General features: G+C 61.8%; 1 protein-coding gene across 5 annotated transcripts in view; it reads right to left on the reverse strand.

Annotated features, from left to right (window-relative positions):
- MEGF6 (multiple EGF like domains 6) overlaps positions 1-19,598 on the reverse strand; it is a 121,185-nt gene that overhangs the window by 18,607 nt on the left and 82,980 nt on the right. For all 5 annotated transcript variants that reach the window (XM_025362444.1, XM_025362472.1, XM_025362463.1 and 2 more), the window contains 10 exons: positions 17,427-17,549; positions 8,129-8,254; positions 7,210-7,332; positions 5,337-5,459; positions 4,879-5,016; positions 4,101-4,220; positions 3,365-3,487; positions 2,573-2,743; positions 2,054-2,185; positions 1,305-1,433 (listed from right to left, as the gene is read on the reverse strand). In XM_025362444.1, the coding sequence (XP_025218229.1) occupies positions 1,305-1,433; positions 2,054-2,185; positions 2,573-2,743; positions 3,365-3,487; positions 4,101-4,220; positions 4,879-5,016; positions 5,337-5,459; positions 7,210-7,332; positions 8,129-8,254; positions 17,427-17,549 (1,308 nt within the window). The remainder of the gene's footprint in view (positions 1-1,304; positions 1,434-2,053; positions 2,186-2,572; positions 2,744-3,364; positions 3,488-4,100; positions 4,221-4,878; positions 5,017-5,336; positions 5,460-7,209; positions 7,333-8,128; positions 8,255-17,426; positions 17,550-19,598) is intronic.

The following is a 19,598-nucleotide window of genomic DNA, read 5'->3' on the forward strand; positions in this document are numbered from 1 at the left end:
ACAAAGCTCATGCTCCACTCTCCCCAAAGTCCGGCTCCCTTCAGGAGCCACCTGACTTCTGTCCCATGGCAGTCACTAAGCTTGACCTCAGAACCTCAAAGCAGGAAGGACACATGGCCCCAGTGGCCAGGGTCCCAGGCCCAAGCCACAGATGGCCCTAGAGCTAGAAAGGTCCTCGCCTTTCTTCCCCAAACAATTCCTTCTGGCTGGGTCCTGCCCACGTCCTTCCTCGTACTGAAGGCAGTAGTAAGCTGAAGGTGCCCCGATAACCACATGGAGACTATGCCCCAGGACCTGGAGACTAGGCACGGTTGCATTTCTTGCGACAGGGCTTGCCATAGTAGCCCTGCATTATCCAGGTTGGCCCTGAACCCAAAGACAGATATCCTCATCAGAGAGGCAGGCGGAGGCTGAGACAGAAAGAGGAGGCCTAGAGAAGAGGAGGTGACCCCTCGATGCTGCAGGCAGCCTGGAGGGTACAGCACAATCCCAGGGGTGTAGTGCCTGGGAATGAATATGGGGGTTCCCTAGCCCCCTGTAGAATAGAAAGGGCAGACAAAGTGGGGAAGGGAGGCACGCCGACAGGGAAGAGGTAGGAAGCCCTGTGCAGCTGCCTGCGGTCCCCACAACCACCAGGCAACCAGCCCTGCAGAGCACAGCACATACAGCCAGGCAAGCTCACAGCGCCACCTGGGCATGGGGCACAGGTTCTAGGGCTGGCTATCTTCCTGTCACGAAGGCAGAAAGTTTATGATACGTTAGCTGCACTCTCCAGTGAAAGAGGCAGAAATGATGAAGTCTGGAGACTTAAAGATGAAGCTTTGACCACCTGGGAAACACTTTCTGGACTAATTCCTCCAGAAAGGTTGAAACTTCAGAGTTAATAAGGACGTCAACATCATCCCTTGCAGCTACTGGCCCCTGAGTAATCCCTTCTGCAAACCTCACCCAGCCATCACACAGTTCTACTTGAATGCTTCCAGGAACGGGGACCTCACTGCCTCCCAAGGGAACCCATTCTAAAAGTGTTGCTCTGTAAAGTCTTATCATCTGCTACAGTTAGGCCCTGGGAAAATTAGCAACAGTGAAAAAGCAACACCCCTTTCACTCAAGGGCCTCATTCCCTCTCAAGCACAGCCTAAAGCTCTGGAGACGGGGAGGCAGGAAGGGAAGGGAGTCTAGGAAAAGTCTGGTGGCAGTTTCCCTGCTCCAGTGGGAGGAAGGAGACAAGGAGGGGTGGCGCCTCCCACTTCCCTGACAGCCCAGGGGGTAATTCCAGAAGCACCAGAAGAGACTGCACGCACCATCCTCACAGTTAGTTCCACTGACACCCGGGGGGCAGCGGCAGGTCCCCGTGACAGAGTCGCAGGTCCCACCATTCTGACAGCTGCAGGAGAAGCTGCAGTTCTTCCCGAAGGTGTCCGGAGGACAAGCTACAAAGAGTGACAGGGAAGCGTCAGGGTCACCAGCCAGCATGACACTCAGAGACCCCTTCCTAGGGTTGGAGGCTCTGGGTTTAGAAGGAATTGCCTAGAGATAAAATGATGGCACTTGTGCCACATCACCCCTGCCCATGCTCATGGGAGACACCACTAATGGATCACTGACTCCTCTCTCCGAACGCCAGCAGAGACAGGAGTCTCCTCCTTCTGAACCAGCTCTTTCAAACAGGCAGAGCCTCACAGTTATTACTGGCCGTCGGTCATCTGAGCTAGAGGAACCCAACTCTTCAGCAGATAGCCCTCACTGTCTTAGTTATGTGCTGGCTTGCTTGTTGCTGGACCGTGAAGACTGATATTTAGGAAGGACGAACACCTTGGCTCGCTTGTTCCCAGGGAATCCTTGCTGCCTGGAACAGTGCCTGGCACAGAGTGGACGGCCAGGGGATGTTTATCAAAGGACTGAACAAATGGATGAATGAATGGATCTGCACGGGTCTCCCTGCCCAAGGCCAGCAGCCAGGAGTAAAACTGAATAGGCTCAAAGGGCTGTCCCCAGGCCTTGGGGCTCAGAGGCCCCTTCCCGGCCCCCAGCCCCTGCCCAGCCGCCTCACTCTCATTGCAGATGAGCCCAGTCCAGCCCTCGGGGCAGTCACAGCCATCCAGGCCCGGGAGGCAGGTCCCTCCATTCCTGCAGTCATCACAGGTCAAGCTGCAGTCATGGCCAAAGGAGTCATCCAGGCAGACTAGGGGGCAGACCAGGATGGGGGTGTTCAGAGCCTGACCCCTGGCCTCAGCAGGCATAGAGGCCTGGCTCAGATCCTCACGCCAGGGAAGGGGCATAAGGGGCATCCTCAGCCCACAAGGGCCCCAAAAGGGTGACATGAGGGCAGATGCTGGGGCCAAAAGGAGCCCTAACTTGGGACCTGCAAGCCCAGTCCTGCCCAGGCTCAGCCCGCTTGAGCTGTGCAAACTGAGACAGTGGCACAACCTCTCTGGGCCTTGGTCTCACATGGCATTGCAGCAGTCCTTCCTCATGTCCCCAACCTCTAATTGGATGGCAGCCTTGCCCGAGGGGTCGCTGGCTGCTGGCCCTGCGAGCAGGAGCCCCTGGGGGCTGGGCTCGTGCTCACCAAACTTCTCTGTGAGCGTGTGTTCACCCCGCAACTCTGCCTCTTCCTCGTCGGCCCCGATGTCATCATCCTGGAAGAGTCTCGGCAGCTGGTCCTGGAGCACGGCGATGTGGGGTAGGGGCCGCACAAAGGGCAGCTCGCCATTCAGGTCCACCACCGGCTCCTCCAGGGCTGCCAGGGGCACAAAGGCCCCTTAGCCCCTGCCACCCACCTGCCTGCCCCAGCGACTCCCCGGCGAGTAGGGCTGGGCCTGAGCCCCACCCCAGGGCCCCTGCCACCGTCCTACTGCCTCCACTACCCCCACCTCCTCAGCCTGGTCCCGGGGTCATCCCAGCTGCACCTGACCCTCCTTCTCAGGACAGAAGGCTCCAGGCCCTGAGGACCTGAATCCTGCCCCTGTGCCCCCAGGCTCATCCCAGCTCTAAGGACTCTGGGGCCTAGAAGGGTAGAGGTGGGAGCAGCTGCCATCAGTCCCAGGGACAACATCACCTTAGGTCTTGGTACCTTCTCTCACCTGGTCAGGACAGGTGCTGGGCTGCAGGAGGATGCCTGTCTCACCAGCTTCCCCCACCCCACTGTCCTCAATCCCCACATGGCCCTCAGAAGAGGCAGGACCCCAGTGGGTCCCCAGGGGCCCAAGAGCCTCTGAGGTGGTGTTGGCCCAGAGAGGCCAGGGGGCAAAGGACCCCAGGCAGGTGGGGGTGGGGTGGGCCAGGCCTGCGGGATGCAGGGTCAGCTGGGGCAAACTCGAGAAGGCAGAGGCCGGTGCTCCTCGGAGGGCGGGAGACTCACAGCTGCAGCCCCTACGGTCCTCGTGCAGCCGGTAGCCGGCCTCGCAGGAGCACTGGAAGGAGCCGGCCAGGTTGGTGCAGTGGTGCTCGCAGCCACCACGGCTGGAGGCGCACTCGTCCACATCTGCAGGTGACCCGGGGCCGCTGAGGCCTGTGCTTCCAGGTGGGGAACCAGGGAGGCCCCTGCCCACCCAGTCCTATTTGCAGGACTGAAGCCCTGGTGGCCCTGCCAGAGGTGAGTGGCTCATCTCTTGAACCAGCCAGTAAAACTCACCCCCAGCCACAGTGGCCACTCTGGCCACCCTCCCACCCCAGGGTCAGAGGGGCCAGGCTGGGCGGGGCCGGCTAGGCAGCAGCAGGGGGACAGGCCCAGCTCCAGGAGAGAGCGGCCAGTGACCTCAGGCCAGAGGGAGGGAGGGGATAGGTCAGCACAGCCCTGCATGCAGCAGGGCAGGTCAGCACAGCCGTGCACACAGCAGGCACTCCACCAATACCCAGAGCCCTGCATTCAGCAGGCACCCAACCAACACCCACAGCCCTGCATGCAGCAGGCACTCAGCCAACACCCACAACCCTGCATGCAGCAGGTGCTCAACCAGAACCCACAGCCCCGCAGCAGGGCACAGAGCAGGGACCCCATGCCCACCACGGGGGGACCAGAGCCAGCCCCGTGTCCTTCCTTAGGGCAGCCCTGCTCCCAGGCCACCCCAGCTGTGCAGTGGCAGGGCAGTGCTCACCCTCACAGCTGCAGCCATCGGCACTGAGCCGGTAGCCGGCGTAGCAGCCGCACTCGTACCCGCCAGGGTTGTTGGTGCATACCTGCTGGCAGCACGGGCTGTCTGCACAGTCGTCAACATCTGTGGGCACACACCACGGGGCCCCCTGGTACCAGGCACCTGCACGTGCACACGCTCCCACCCACACACAACTGCATGCAACTGCATACGACCATACACAACCCACGTGCCCTACTGCATGTGCACCTGCCCACAGTCTCACGCGTGCACACCTAAATAATGGCACCTGCAGACAATCGCACCCACCACAAAATCGCACCCACGCACATGCCTGTTCCTGGTCCCGCATACACAGACACACACAGGACACATGTCACAGCCCCGGGGCCACCCGCCTGTCTGCTGGGAACAAGGTGTTGGGACTGGGGCTAGAGGGTGGGGACTCCATCTGAGAGTCAGGGTCTGGGGTGTGACTCCCAGGACACTGGGTCCTTCCCAGGTGATGGGGCGGTACTGAGGAGGTGCTGATGGGGTAAGGGGGTGCCATGACCATGGGTATGGGCCCTGCAGGCTGATGTGGGCACCTAGGGTCTTTCCTGGCCAGGGTGCTGCCTTTGTCAGGTCTGCCCTACCACCCCGCCTGGGCCCAGGCAGCCAGACCAGGACTCAGGGAGACAGAAGAGGACCTCCAAGTCATGGCAAGGAACTGATCCCAGACCCAGGGCAGCAGCAGGTCCCTGAAGTGGGGTGTGGGCATCTGGGAGGAGCCAGTGCGCACCGATGCAGGTCCTCTGATCTGTGTCCAGCTCATAGCCACGGGGACAGGTGCACAGTGGCCCAGCGCTGGTGTGGCTGCAGCCATGGGAGCAGCCACCGTTGTTGGCCTCACAGCTGTTCACAATTTCCATCTCGATCCCTGCCATGAGACCAGCCATGCGGGATGTGGGATGGCGGCTAGGATGACCACCACCTACCTTGGTTCCCCCCACCTCCACCCAGCAGCCAGCCTCGGGTCCGGGGACACCCGTGGGAAGCAGCAACATAGAGCTCTCAGGCCTTGTCGGGTCTGGGACTCCCTGCCCTCCCGTGACCCTCTGCCCACCAAGGGCTCATACGCAGGGCTGCCCCTGATTGACAAGGAAGCTCTTTGTTCTTTGACCAAAGCAGGCCGTGGGGTCCTGGGGAGTGGCAAGGCCATCCCAGGCACCTTCAACCTGTTGCCGACTGCCCACTCACGGTAGCACTGCCGGCCATCAGCGCCCAGCTCGTAGCCCGTGTGACACACACACTTGAAGGACCCCTGGGTGTTGAGGCAGCCATGGGCACACTGGGCCAGCCCTGCGGCACATTCGTCCACATCTGGAGGGGAGAGACCACGGGAAGGACTCAGAGGTGCCGGGAAGGGCCTTTGTACGGGGCCAGTGGAAGATAGCGCACAGCCCGCTGACACCCAGGGCCTGTGGCTACATGACACAGGCATTCAAGGCCAATCCTACTGTCCCTGACGACCACTGGTCACAGCCCTGCAGGTCCCCTGGGATGAAGAAGTCGGCACCCACATGGGTCTCACGCTAAGCCCACTGAGTGACCAGGTGCCATTACCCAGGCAGCACTTTCCTGGTGTCAGTGAAGACATGGAACCACACACCACGACACCCCGTGGCCATCCGGCAGGTGCTGGTGATCTGGTCTGGCTGTGTCCCCACTCAAATCTCACCTTGAATTGTAACTCCCACAATTCCCACGTGTGGTGGGAGGAACCCAGTGGGAGGTGACTGAATCATGGGGGCGGGTCTGTCCTGTGCTGTTCTCGTGATAGTGAATGAGTCTCATGAGATCTGATGGTCTTAAAAATGGGGGTTTCCCTGCACAAGCGCTCTCTTTTCCTACCGCTATCAATGTAAGGTGTGACTTGCTCCTCCTGGCCTTCCGCCATGACTGTGAGGCCTCCCCAAGTCATGTGGAACTGTAAGTCCATTAAACCTCTTTCTTTAGTAAATTGCTCAGTCTTGGGTATGTCTTTATTGGCAGCATGAAAATGGACTAATACCCTTGGAAACTGACCACTGCCTGGTCTGGACACACCCTGCTGCCTCAGAGACTCACCCTGTGGACCCCCAGGGTGGCGGCAACCAAATCGCTCCCCAAGGCCACTTGACCCAGAGAAGAGTCAGGAACACCCAGATGTGCAGGGAGTGGTTAACAAATAAACGTTCCCCAGCCATGCTGCAGAGGGTGGTGTGGTGTGGCAGTGGGTTCCAAACAATGGCACCTGCCTGCAACCTGACTCTAAACAAGCACATTCACAAACAGCCCCAGCAAAGCAGCAGAAGCCCATCCCATACATCCAGGTGTTTCCTGGGCTCAGTAACAACGTCTCCTTTCTTCTTTAGTTCTATTTTACTATTATTATTTTATTTATTTATTTTTAGACAGGGTCTCATTCTGTCACCCAGGCTGTAGCGCAGTGGTGCAATCATGGCTCACTGTAGCCTCAACCTCCTGGGCTCAAGTGATTCTCCTGCCTCAGCCTCCCAAGTAGCTGGGACTCCTGCCTCAGCCTCCCAAGTAGCTGCGGCCACAGGTGTGCACCACCATGCTCGGCTAGTTGGGTTTTCTTATTTTTTTGTAGATACGGGGATCTCACTATGTTGTCCAGGCTGGTCTTGAACTCCTGAACTCAAGCGATCTGCCCACCTTGGCCTCCCAAAGTGCTGGGATTACAGGTGTGAGCCACCGCGCCTGGCTCATTCCTTTTCTCTTATTCACTCTTTGGTTTTCCTGCCAGGCAGGCACTACTTAGGAAATACAATAGTTTAAAAACTATAAGCAACACCTGGGCTCCGCGGTGCAGTTCCGGTGAAAGGAGCCTCAGGCTGGGAGCAGCTTTGGCAAAAGCCTTCCTACCCTCGCCCCTCAGCCCCCAGCAGGGGAGATGAGACCGTCACATCCCAGGTCACCCAAGGCGGGCAAGGCAGGGCCAGTCCTGCTCCCAAAGGGCCTGCTCCCATGGGAGGCCACGGCCCCAGAGTTAGACACAGGTCCCTCCACAGCGCCTGGGTGTGCTTTCTGACCCTGGGTGGGGCAGAGCAGGGGAGGGGCGTCCTACCTTCACAGGCCTTGCCGTCCGCTGCCAGCTGATAGCCTGCGTGGCACTCACAGTGGGCGAGGCCCCTGACCACCTGGCACCTGTGCATGCAGCCGCCATTCCTGTCAGCACACGGGCTTCTCCCTGCAGCCACGGACCCAAGGAGGGGGTTGGGGAGAGGGGATCCCAGTGGCTGCAGGGCACCTGCCCCAAGGCTTCTTGTGAGACCCCCCTCACCCAGTGCTCTCCCCACTCTGTGCTCCAGGCTGATGGGCTGGGCAGTGGGTCTCCCTCCTCCCAGGTGCGGGAAGCCCCCAAGACGCCAAGAAGACTCTGCAGTCTCAGGACAAGGCCAGCCAGCCCAGGTCAACCGCAGCCCAGGCCAGCTCCTCCCACCACCCTTCTCTGTCCAGGTGCTGGCGCTGACACCAGGGCGGTGGCCCCCAAGCTCTGTGACTCCAGCCCCTTCATGCCCATACTGGGGAGGACCCTAGAGGCCAGGTGGGGGCATTCTCTCAGCACCTGCCCCACCCACAGCCCCCATTTCCATATTCTGGAGGACCACTGAGCCTGCCCCACCGTCACCATCAGCAAAGCCCCCTCCTTCCATGAAGTCCTGAGGACTCAGAGCAAAGTGCCAAACCAGGCCTGGCCCGCCTCCTCCTCCCAGGGGCAGCAAGCCTCAGGTGGGCACCTATGAAAGTGAGGCAGCCCCCATCAGGTGGGCACCTACAGTAGTGAGGCGGCTCCCATCCTGAGCTTCCTGGCCCCAGATGTGCCACCCCGGGGCACGGCCTAATGGGCTGGGCCATGGCCTACCAGGCCTTTCAGCAGCCTTGGGGGCCTCCTGAAGACCCACTTCCTCTAGCAGCCGAGGCAAGGCAGCTCATCCTGCCTCCACCCCCAGGTCCTCCTTCCCTCCCAGGCTGGCTGCACTCACGGACACAGCGCCTGCCGTCCTCCTGGAGCTGGAACCCGGGCCGGCACTGGCAGCGATGCCGAGTGATCGTGAGCTGGACACAGTGGTGCTGGCAGCCGCCATTGCCCAGGGCACAGGAGTTAATGGCTGGGGACACGGAGAGGACCCCAGGTCAGCCCAAGAGGATGCCTGGCCAACAGTCTGTCCCCGGCTGGCATGGAGTAAGGAGTGGCATGGCCACTTCCTCCTGCTGTAGGACCCCTCCCAGGCACTCCGAGCCCCTCCGCCTTTTCATCTCCACCGTCAGACGCTGCCTCCTGCCCAGCCCACAGGCCTGGTTTTGCCTTCTCTGCCGCAGACAGAATCCTCAGGCCCGCGAGGGATTCACTGGACCCTCCAGCACCGGCCTGCTCGAGGGCTGGACACAGAAGGGGGCCCCACCCAGACAGAAGCCCAGCACCCCCCAGCACAGAACACTAAGCGCCAGGGGTCTCTGAGAAGCTGCAAGTAAGGGCTCAGTGCCCCAGCAAGCTGCATCTCCCTGGAGGAGGCTGCAGGCTGGCAGGCGGTGACTAAGACCCAGGCATCTCACCACCGTGGTCCTTAGGCCAGGGTGGAGGCAGGTGTGGGGATGCCATGGACAGTTGCCATGGGCCGTAGGCTTGGCCCCCAGTTCCCAAGGGACCAGTACAGCTCCTACCCACCCCAGGCCAGGCCACACCTCACGGCTGACCCCATGCAGTGCCCACACTCTCATTCCTCCATGCACATTCCTGCAGCGCATGGGCTGTGGGGTCAGGTTGACTCAGCGGGTGCCTGTACCCAGTGGATGGATGGGGCTGTGCCCTGAGCTGGCCCAGGGACGGGGGGAGAAGGTGCTGGGCCAGGCTGGGCACCCAGGGTGGGCACTAGACCTCTGCCAGAAGCTGCAGCCAGCCCCTTGGCGGGGGTTTGGTTACTGTCATGTCTCTGGCAGTCGCCTTGTGGTTCGGGAGGGAGTCAGCCCCAAGCTCAGAGGGAAGCCGCAAGAATGTGCTGTTGCCTGCGCCCGGGCAGGGGACACCATCTGCCCAGGCCTGTGCCCAAAGCAATCCCGAACCCCATTACCAAAGCGCCAAGACTCTCGGAGCGGGGAGGCTTCTTTGAGATGCCGCCTCCTCTGGGGCACCTCCTGGGGGGCTGCCAACATCCCTGGGAGGTGGCTGGGCCCGGGGCCAAGACTGGGGAACCCATCTACTGTTGCTGCATGGTGGATGGGAAGCCCGGCACCACGGAGGGGAGGGCAGTCAGAGGTCAACGGAGCAGGCAGCGGCTGGAGCAGTGGAGTTGCCTCTGGGCCCTGAGAAGGCCCCTCAGAGCAAGTTGGCTTAAAAACCCCACCTTGCTCGCCGTACCTGTCTCCCACAGGGGAGCAGGCGCTGAGGGTCCCCTCCTAGGGCAGAGCCAGCCTTGGGAGGCTGTTGGGGGTTGCAGTGATGGCTCTGTCTCCCGCCCCACGTGGCCCTGACACGTGCAGGCTGTGGGGAGCCCAGGGCAGAACTCAGGTAAGCCTGTCTGCCTCCGAGCCCCGAGCCCCATCCACTTAACTGCCCAGACAAGATGGGAGCTGTCCTGGCCCCCAGGCCCGGCCTGCCTCACCTGAGACAGCTCTGCTGAAGCTACCACCGTGGCTCCAGGGGACTCTGAACAAGGCCTGGGCCGGCCCCGCCTTCTCGGGGGGCCCTGTTTATTGTGTTCACCACAGCAACAACACCCCTGTCTGGAACACGTAATAGGAAACAGACCCCTCCTGGCAGGGCCAGGCAGGCACAGGGGGCACAGAGCCCATGGCAGGGAAGCTGGGCCATCAGGACCCAGGCACCACAAGGACCCAGGAGGCTGTGGCAGGGCTGGGAAAGAAAGAGGCTTCTCCTCAGCCCCTCCAGACAGGCAGAGACCCGAGATGTACCCAGGGACCACCGGGCATGGTGCCCACTGAAGCCCACCAGGGCGGGGGGTCAGAGGCAGGGATCCCCCCAGAGCCCGTCCTCTTGCTGCTCTCCACACAGTTCTAACACCCCAGATGCTCCCAAGCTGTGCACAGCCGGGAGCCAAGCCCAGTGTCATCGCATATATCCCGTGCCACAGATTCCCGGAAAGCTGAACCAGGCAGATTTTCACCAGCACTGGGACGTGCAGCTCAGGAAGGGCCACCCCTGCATGGCCAGTGCCCAGCACTGCTGGGGATGTGTCCAGAACCCTTGGGACAGTGAGACCTGACTGCAAAACACACAGCCCAGCCACCCCCGCCCAGGCCACAGCCAAAGACTCGCACCTGCTACAGCCCTGCAAAGCGGACCAAGCTCAGACCCGGCAAAGCTGAGTGTGTCCATCAGACACGGACTGGGGATTTGCCTCCCAGTGGGGGAAGACCCTCCCTGTCTGTGCTCCACAGCCCTCACCTGGCTCGCCTGCGGACAGACGCGGGCTTGACGGCAAGCCCTACTGTGTCTTTCGCTTCTTTAATACTGAAGTGGTGTTTTCTCAAAGGAAAAAATCCCCACCCAGTGAGAGTTTGATGGTCAGTGTGCGTAATCGCACCGGGTGCTTTGGCGATCCTGCCCAACGTTTCCGTCCCTTCCTGACTCTGGAGTCTTGTTCTGCCAAGACCTAACTTCAGTCCTCGCCCACTTCCAGATCAGATGCAACTGACTGTTGCTGGGGGACACTCTGTAATGAATGGAATGCGTCCTCCCTAAAATAATCCTATGTTGGAGCCTTAATCCCCAAGGTGAATGTATTTGGAGATAGAGTCTCTGAGAGGGAATAGGGTGGGGCCCTGACCAGATAGGATTAGTGTCCTTGAAGGAAGAGACCCAGAGCACTCTCTCCATTATGGCAGCCAGAGCTGCCTGGGTCACCCTAACTCCCCAGTTTGCCAATTCTAGGAGACATCACTCCAGCCCAGGCACATGCAGGTCCACTCGGGCTAGGGTGCAATGCCAACCTCTGCCAGCAGGAGGTAGCACCACCCAGGATTCTGGCACGTGTGAGGCTGGAGCTCTGCAAAGGTAAAGGGGCCTCCTTCCGCCTGATCCAGCTTGGTCTCTGCTGGAGGCGCAGTGTCCTGGGCGTCGGGTGGAACAGAGGGTGGGGCATCAGTGGCCAGGCCCAGCCTCTGAGCTCGTTGGCTGACTGAGAGCTGTGCCGAGGCAGGGGCTGGATGTGGGCCCAGCAGCTCTTCTGCCCAAGCCTCCAAACCCAGCCCAGTGGTTTCGAGGCCAGCTCTCCAGGGTGGTTCTGGTCCCTGCTGGTTTCACGGGGCTTATAATTACTGCCCTCAGATTGGGGTGGTTTCTAGGCCTTGAGTCTCCTGCCACATGTGGTCAGTGGTCACCCGCAGCCCTGCCTTCTAGGAAGCCCTCTGCTGGGGACACGGCCAGGATGGCAGGCTGGGGTGCATGTTTATCCCCCAGCTCCCCTCCAGGCGGCCCTGCCCTGTACACCTGCCCCATCCCCTGCCCTCTCAATGGGGTCTCCTTGTGGCACAGGGCACTACTGACTCACAGCCCGTGAGAGTGGCTGTCCTCATCCACACGCCAAGGGGTCTGAGCCCATGATGTCACCCCAACAACACAGAGTACCAGGCAGACACTGACCCTTCAGCATGGCCACCAGGCACCCAGAGACGGAGCAGGGAAGGAAACGCCCACCATCCCCCTCCATGGGCCAGGCTAAGCTGACCCCACAGCTCACACTGCAGCAAGGCCCCCACCCCCGCCCAGGGCCAGCCAGATCGTCCTGCCCAGCACCCGCCTTTCTGGGTGGTCAGCTGGGCACATGCTTGGCTGCAGTGGTCCAGACCCACTGGCCAAGGTGACAGGTGGGTCCCTAGAGACAAGTGCTAGCAGCATCCTATTGGCCTACCAGGGACACCGGGTGATTTAGGGAGTGGCGGGCGGCAGCTGGACCACACACGTGGAATGAAGGAGGCCAGACGGCAGGCGCCAACAGGGGCACTCCAGGGTGGGAGCTGCAGGGCGCACCGTGGGCACCCAATGCCCGCAGCGCCTGCACCACCACATGTGCCTACTCACTGCTGAGTGTCAGCTCCGACCTGCCCTCGTGAGGGAGGCCCCGACCCACGGCTGCGTGAGCGTCACACTGGTTCAGCTTCTTCAGAGCGTTTAGGAAGGCGGCTTCCTTGTCACCAGAGACCTGGGAGGGCAGGCCTGGTCTGTATCGTCAGGACAGCAACCGACTCCCTAAGCAGTACCTGGCACCAGCACAGCGGGCGGCGGTCAGAGGGGAGCAAGGCGGCCAGCCCTTGCCCTTCACCACAGCTGAAGGCATGGTCCAGGCCTCTCCCATCACTCCTCCCTGCCCCCACACGGGCCCTGACTCAGCCCCTTCTGCTGGTTCCACCTCCTTTTGCTCCCGACTCTTACCCTGGCAGGGCAGCAGCTCCCCTTCCCACTGCAGCAAGGCAGCCCCCAGCCCGAGCGCCCCACCTTCCTGCTGGGTTTCTGAACCCAGATGGCCTCTCTGGGTTGGGGTGCAACCATCCCACACCCCCACCCCTGTACCCAAGCACCCCACTCTGCCTCAGCCAGCACCTCTAGACTCAGGCAAGGCCACAAGAGGCCCCCTTCCCATGTGCGGAAGCCCAGGGTGGTCTCCTGGACTGAGGGGGCTGCCCATCAGCTGCTCCTCCCCTCTCTCCTACTGGCTGGGCCCAGGCCAGCCTCTCGAAGCCATAAGGCTAGAGAGGCAGACTCCCAGTTTGCAACTGCAGTCCGCGTTGGGTTTTTCAGGTCCTGGGTCTGCACACGTGTGCTCTGAGGAGCAGCCCGGAGCTCACACACTTGAGCTGCCTGCCAGCAGCCTCCTCTGGGCCGGGCCTCCCTTCCAAGAAGGAACCAAGGGGCCAGGTGAGGGGTCTATGCAGCCTCTCACTGCCGTGATGGGGAGACCCAGGTCCGGGGAGGGAAGTCTGCCCCAGGGCACACAGCACACCCATGGCAGAGCCAGGTGGGGAGGCAGGGCCGGGAGTCCTTCCCCAGCCGTGTGCACATGAGTCCATCTAACTCTGGGGGACACAGGCAGGGGGTGGCCAGGCCACCAGGGGGTGACAACAGAGTCCCCTCCCCCACAGTATTCAGCCCAAAGGCCTGATGGGCATGGGCTGAGATGGGGAGGACAGAGGGCCCACCTCTTCCCTGGGGTTGCACAGGGCGTTTCATCTGGAGGGACCTCTGCTGGTTGAGCCAGTGACATCTGTGGCCCTCAGACAGGCCCTGGGAGTGCTGCTCGACCCAGGGGACATAAGGGAACAGCCATGTCCAAGGCTACGGTCCAGAGGGCAGCCAGGCCGCCTCCAGGAGCACGGGCGGGCATCGTGCCGGCTCAGAGCACCCCAGGTCCATGGAGGTGGAGGTCTCCAGTGCAGTGTTAGACCACATGGGAGCTGCTCCCTCTCTGGGTGTTGCACGCTGGCACTCTGCAGGGCGTCATGGAAAACCAAGAACGGAAAACCAGACACTCGGGCCAGACCACTGCTCCTCACACCACCGGGGAAGGCAAGGGCGGACTCAGGCTCAGGGACTGAGAATAAGAAGCAGGTGTGGCCCCGCCCTCGGGCCTCACTAGGCCCTGCTCTTCCCACCCCAAAGACTGGACGCCCTGGGCAATATGGCACATGAGGACTGGGCGGCCAGGGCAATGGGGCACACCAGGACTGGGCGGCCAGGGCAATGGGGCACACCAGGACTGGGCGGCCAGGGCAATGGGGCACACCAGGACTGGGCGGCCAGGGCTGGGGAACGGGGACCCACACTCTCGCAACGTGGGAGCCAATGGCAAAGTCCTTCCTGTAGATTCTCACTTTTGAGAGGGGAACCCTTTTGGTGTCTGATTTCCATAAGCTCATCTAGAAGGCAGGGAGGTGTGGAGGTTGTACCTTTCCTGCCCTTTTTCTGCCTCAGAGGCAAGTTCAAGTGTGTTTCAAGGCCCCTCTGGAGTGTTTTAAGGCCTCCTTCAGGTATAGCCTCCTCTGGAGCCTTCCCAGATTGCTCCGGGCCCTGAAGGTGTCAGCACCCTGAGAGCTCTGGCCCCAGGCTGGGGAAGGAAGGGCGGATCTTTGGGCAGCTTCTCCACCAGCCTCTCTGCAAGCCTCACTCCAAGCTGCTAGTGGGGAGTCCAACTGCAGAGCCTCAAGCCTGTGGGGCATGTTCCTTGTTCCCCAGCAAAGCCCCAGGAGGGGTCACAGCACCCTCCCAGCCAGGATGACCCTGGCAGGCCCAGGGGAGGGGCTCCGCAGCAGCTCCAGGTTCCAGCCGAGCAGCCCGCCCACAGCTGATGGGAGAGGCCACTCCTGCCGACGGAGGCCTGGGCAGAGGGTGCCAGTGTGAACCTGAAGATGCCCCCACACCGAGGCAGGAAGGCGAGGCAGTGGAGGGTGAAGGGTTCCAAACTCCCCAGGGGCCAGAAATCCAGCCCTACCCCCATCAAGCCCTCACAGAGTCCAGGCAGCCTGGCACAGACTGGGTGGGCAGTGTCCTCTGACAGGCCCAGGCTGAGCTGCCACAGGAGACCCCCCTCAGGGCAGCCCTTGGCCAGGAGCTGAGATGCCGCAACACCCTCCCCATCCCAGGCCGGCGTCTCAGGCCCACAGCCTGGCCGGGTCCTCAGCAACAAGAAGGGGCTTGAGACGGTGAGGCAGCCCTCAAACAAACACGCCTGGCTTTGCCTGGGAAGTGGCCCCCAGGGGACTCCAGCCCCACTCTAGAAGCTTCTCAGGCCCCCACAGAGAGCAGCTCCCGCTGGGCCCAGGCTGACAAACCCATGCCAATCCTGGAAACTCCTGGGAGACCGAGGAACCGGCCCCGCCCCTGCAGGCGTCAGCTCCCAGGAACTCGCCATCTGGTATCCCCCACCCACAGAGGCAAAGCCTTTGTGGCATCCCTCTCACACAGAGGCCACCATGGGCAAGGGACGAGGGGGACAACATGCCCCAGATAGTGCCAGGAAGGGGGTCTGGATGGTGCCCAGGCAGGGTGGCCTAGGAATGGGGCTAGTCTTCACGTGTCCCCAGGCCAGGGATGCCCAGGCCACCACCAGGGACTTTAGGGACGGGAAGGCATTTCTCCAACTCAACTCAGCCAAAGGCTAGTGGGACCCAAGTCACTCTTGCTGTCAAAGCGAGGGTCACCACTTGTTTCTGGGGGTGAAACACCCAGCATCTTCCGTAGCGAAACAGATGCATCACAGCTCCGGGGCTGTATTTCCTGAAGCTTCGGTGTAAAGGCCTTGCTGGGAGTCACAGTCAAATGAAAGAGAAGGTGCACTCCAAGGTGACCACTCTGCGTCCAGCAGACCCAAGCAGGTGAACGCACTTAGGTGACAGGCTGGCATGCAGGCGAGTCTCACCTGGGCCCTCCGTGGAGCGAGGAGGCCAGGAGCCCGGCACCAGCCCTGGAGAAGGCTGTGGAGGCACCGGGAGCCCACCACTCACACAGGGGGCACCCTGGGAGGTGACGGCCAGACAGGCCCCGAGGTCCCAGGAGCCTCCTGCCAGGCTGTGCAGGCCCTGCCCAGGGGCCCTGGCATCTGCCGCAGAAAACCTTTAAAATGGGCGAGTACCGCAAATTAAGACTTTTGGGGCCCCAAGTGTGCAGACATCCCCAGGACAGCCTCCTGGGAGGCAAATCCCAGAAGGCCCGGCTACAGGAGGAGGCTCCAGCCGAGTGAGTGACGGGTGGGTGGGCAGTGGGATGTGGTGGGTGGGGTGGTCCCTGTCCCTTTTGAGGGTTTCAGGAAAGGTCACCATCACACAGATGGTGAAAACAAAGCCTAGAAGAGTGAGTGTTCCAAGGCCCCCACTCACAGGAGGAGGCCAGGAGAGGGGATTAGAGGCCAGGAGAGGGGACTAGAGGCCAGGAGAGGGGACTAGAGGCCAGGAGAGGCGATTAGAGGCCAGGAGAGGCCCCACCGGCTGACACCTGGGCTGCCCTTCTACAAGGAAGACCCTGCCTGAGAGGAGGGTCCAGAAAAGGACATGCGCCCCAAGAGCTGCCTCTTCCATGGGGCCTGAGGGGACTGGGGGGTGCAAGGCTAAAGTGCCCCAGGCTCCCAGAAGTCCCCGCAAGGCGGCGGGCGGGGGCCGCACCCCATCTCCGTTGTCCTGAAGTACATCACAACATTCCTGCATCTGTTTCTACTTTCAGACCCAGGGAAACTTTACAGAGCCGCTGCCTGGATCCCCACGGCGGCCGGGACATGTGAGTGTGTGCGGGGGGGCCCCCGGGGCTGGCAGGCCGCCCTGCCACATCGCAGGCAGGACCAGGAGGGAGGCTCCTCGGAGCCGGCCTGGGCCCTGCTCCGGGCCTCCAAGGCAGAAAGAAGGGGCGTCCTGACCCCGGTCACCCAGAGAACGACCCCCCATGCCTTCCAGACAGAGGCCAGCGAAAGGGTCAGTCCTGTCCTTGCTTGGGGCGCCTGTGTCCAGAGCCAGCCAGGAGCGGGGGCACCAAAGGGTGAGGGTGGCTGACTGTGTACTTACTCTTCACCCCAGATTCCTGGGCTCCAGTCCCCTGCTCAGCCCTGTGCCAGTTCCTCGGGGCCTGGCACCTCCCCTCCTTCCCTCTTACCTTCCCTCCCTGCGGCCACAGTTCCTGTCCCTGACACCTCCTCCAGCCCATTCCCACATCCAAGAGACCCCGCAGAGGAAGCTGAGGGCCAGGGTCCCACTTCTCGGTCACCCCTACCCCACCTGCCACAGCCCACACCCTCCAGGCTCCCCAAGGGTGGGCAGGGATCACCTGGGCCCACAAAGCCCAGCTCTGCAGGTGAAGGGTGGCCTCACGCAGCCCCTGCCCTGGACCAGGCCTCCTCGGCCAGCCTCCCCCACCACCTAGTGAGCAACCCAGGCCTCCCTCAAATCAAATCTAAGGGACATCACAACCAGTCCAGGTCCCTGCTGATCAACCACGGCAGCTTCTGTTGCAGAGAATCTTTAATAGGATCTCCACCCACGGGCTCACTCCCCAGTCCACCGAGAAGGCCTCAGCATCACAGCGAGGCTTACTGTGGCTGCAGAGGGTTTGCAGCCGGGGTTATGGGGACCCAGCAACTTGGCGCTCGGTCCCTTTCCTGGCCTGAGCCTGGGGCAAGGTGTAGCCAGGATTCCATAGAGCCACGCTCCACAGGAAGGAGCCACCGCCAGAACGGCCTCTGCTTCTCCATGTCCACAGCCACCCTCTCAGGCCAGGCCCGGGCACACCCCAGAGGGCAGGGATGGCCGAAGCCAGGAGCCCAGGCAGGGTCTCCAGGCGACACTCACCCAGGCAGGTCCTGCTGTCAGTGTGGAGCCGGAAGCCGGGCTTGCACTCACAGAGGTAGGAGCCCAGGGTGTTCACGCACCGCTGCTGGCAGCCACCGTTGTGGGTTCGGCATTCGTCCACATCTGGGCAGGAATGGGGAAGGGTCAGCAGCTGGGCACCCGCGCCTTCCTGCCTTGCCGACACAGCCCCCCAGGTGCCAGGGGCCCAGACCCAGGACCCCCCTGTGCCTCGAGGGCACCATCCCTGAGCCCCTCACCCACACCTGCCGGAGCCGGAGCAGAGGAGGCAGGGTCTGCACTCCCACCTTGGACACCTGCTCAGGAAGGAAGAGCCACCGCCTCGAGGGCCGGCGGGAAGGTGGGGAGCAGCAGAGGGCTCCAGGGACAGGCTGGGCCCCTAGCGCCTTTCAAGACTGAACCTGGAGCACACGCGGTTTTCTTAAGTCCAAATCCACAAAGTGCTTCCTGGGCAGTGTCAACCACTTCACCAGGACCCACAAGCCCCCAAAAAAGAAACTGACAGCTTTTGAAATGGCCATGCCCAGGCTGTGGGGGGAAGTCTGAGCAATGGGAGGGAAGGGAAGGACGTGCTGGCTTGAAGAGTGTCCCCACAGTTCATGGCCATCTGGAGCCTGAGTGAGGCCTTGTCTGGAAACACGGTCTTTGCAGCTGTCCTAAGTTCAGGCTCCAGATGAGATTGTTCCAGATGAGGGTGGGCCCTAAATCCAATGCCCGTGTCCCGACAAGAGACGCACAGAGAGGGCCATGCGAAGACCAGGCAGAGACTGTGGTGACGAGGCCACAGACTAAGGACGGCCAGAAGGAAGAGGCCAGGAAGGTCCTCTCTACAGGTTCACAGGGAGCGTGACCCCGTGGACACCTTGGGTTCAGAATCCTGACCTCCAGATAGTCAAAAAAGAAACTTCTATTGTTTGCAGCCACCCTGTTTGCAGTGTTTATTCCAGCAGCCCTGGGAAACCAATGCAGCTGGGGTCAGCCTGGGACCCCACACCCACAGGCTCCCCATGCAAGGACCCAGAAGGGCAGCTCCACCACATCCCAGGGCAGGAGGCCCCGCTGTGCCAGTGCCCTCCCCTGTGAAGTGCCACCCACCATCCCAGAGCAGCCGAGACCCCGTCAGACCCTCCCTGCCCAAGGGCCAGCTCAGTTTAGAACCACGTGTCCTCAGGTTCCAGACTTAGCTGAGGCCCCACTCAAAGGCCGGAGAGGGGAATAGGAGAGCAGGAAGGGGTCGAGGGCAGCCTGGTCCTGAAGACTCTCCACACATCTGCACTGCCTGGACTTCCACAGCCTGGGGACCGGCCAAGGGGAGCAGAGCAGCCGCCCAAGGCCACAGACACCTTGCAGGACCCTTGTCCCCCCGGCTGCTTACAAAGCCCCCTGAATAAGCATGGCTGAAGAGAACAGGGAGGGATCCAAGGGCAGGTCCACTTTTGAGAGGAAGCCTCCTACCACAGGACACCTGGGCCCACCTGCTTCTATCCCCAGCCCCGTGGCACAGGCCATAGGGAAAGTGCTGGCTGGAAGCCCAAAGGTGCAGTAGGACCCCCGGAATGCACCACGAGCTGAGAGCCGGTGGTGCTCCAGGCATCCTCCCCCTGATACCCTGCCAGGGCTGGAGACCCAGGGGGCTGCATCCAGGCCCACCACCACCCTCAGCAGGAACGCAGCAGGAACGCAGCAGGAACGCACAGATGCGGAGATGGCTTTGGGCTGCCCAGCCTCTCATCCCACCCTCCAGGCCCACGTCGCCAAGCTGGGCCTCAGGGCAATTCAGGCAGCGATCGAGGCAAACAGAACAGAGCAGACAGGCAGGAGGCCACAGGCTTCCTGGACACCTGTGTGTGCAGCCCCTGGGCTAACCTCCTGCCAGCTGGCCAGAGCGCCCAGCACACAGCGGCTCTCAGAGGAGAAGTCAGTGGCGGGCACAGATGGAGCTGTGCAGCCTCAGCACTGCCCAGAGAACACGCCGTGACCCCCACTGGAGAGACTTCCAGAAGCACTCCAGGAGGACTCTCCTAGGGGTCCGGGGCCTCTGGGCACGGCGGAAGCTTTGGAAGTGCCAGTAGTGCCCCGGCCAGAGAGGCCAAGGCTAACATGAGGGAGAGACTGCATGGGCCATATACACAACATGGACCAACTATAGGAGGT

Source organism: Theropithecus gelada, chromosome 1 (assembly GCF_003255815.1).
Source record: "Theropithecus gelada isolate Dixy chromosome 1, Tgel_1.0, whole genome shotgun sequence".
Lineage (NCBI taxonomy): Eukaryota > Metazoa > Chordata > Mammalia > Primates > Cercopithecidae > Theropithecus > Theropithecus gelada.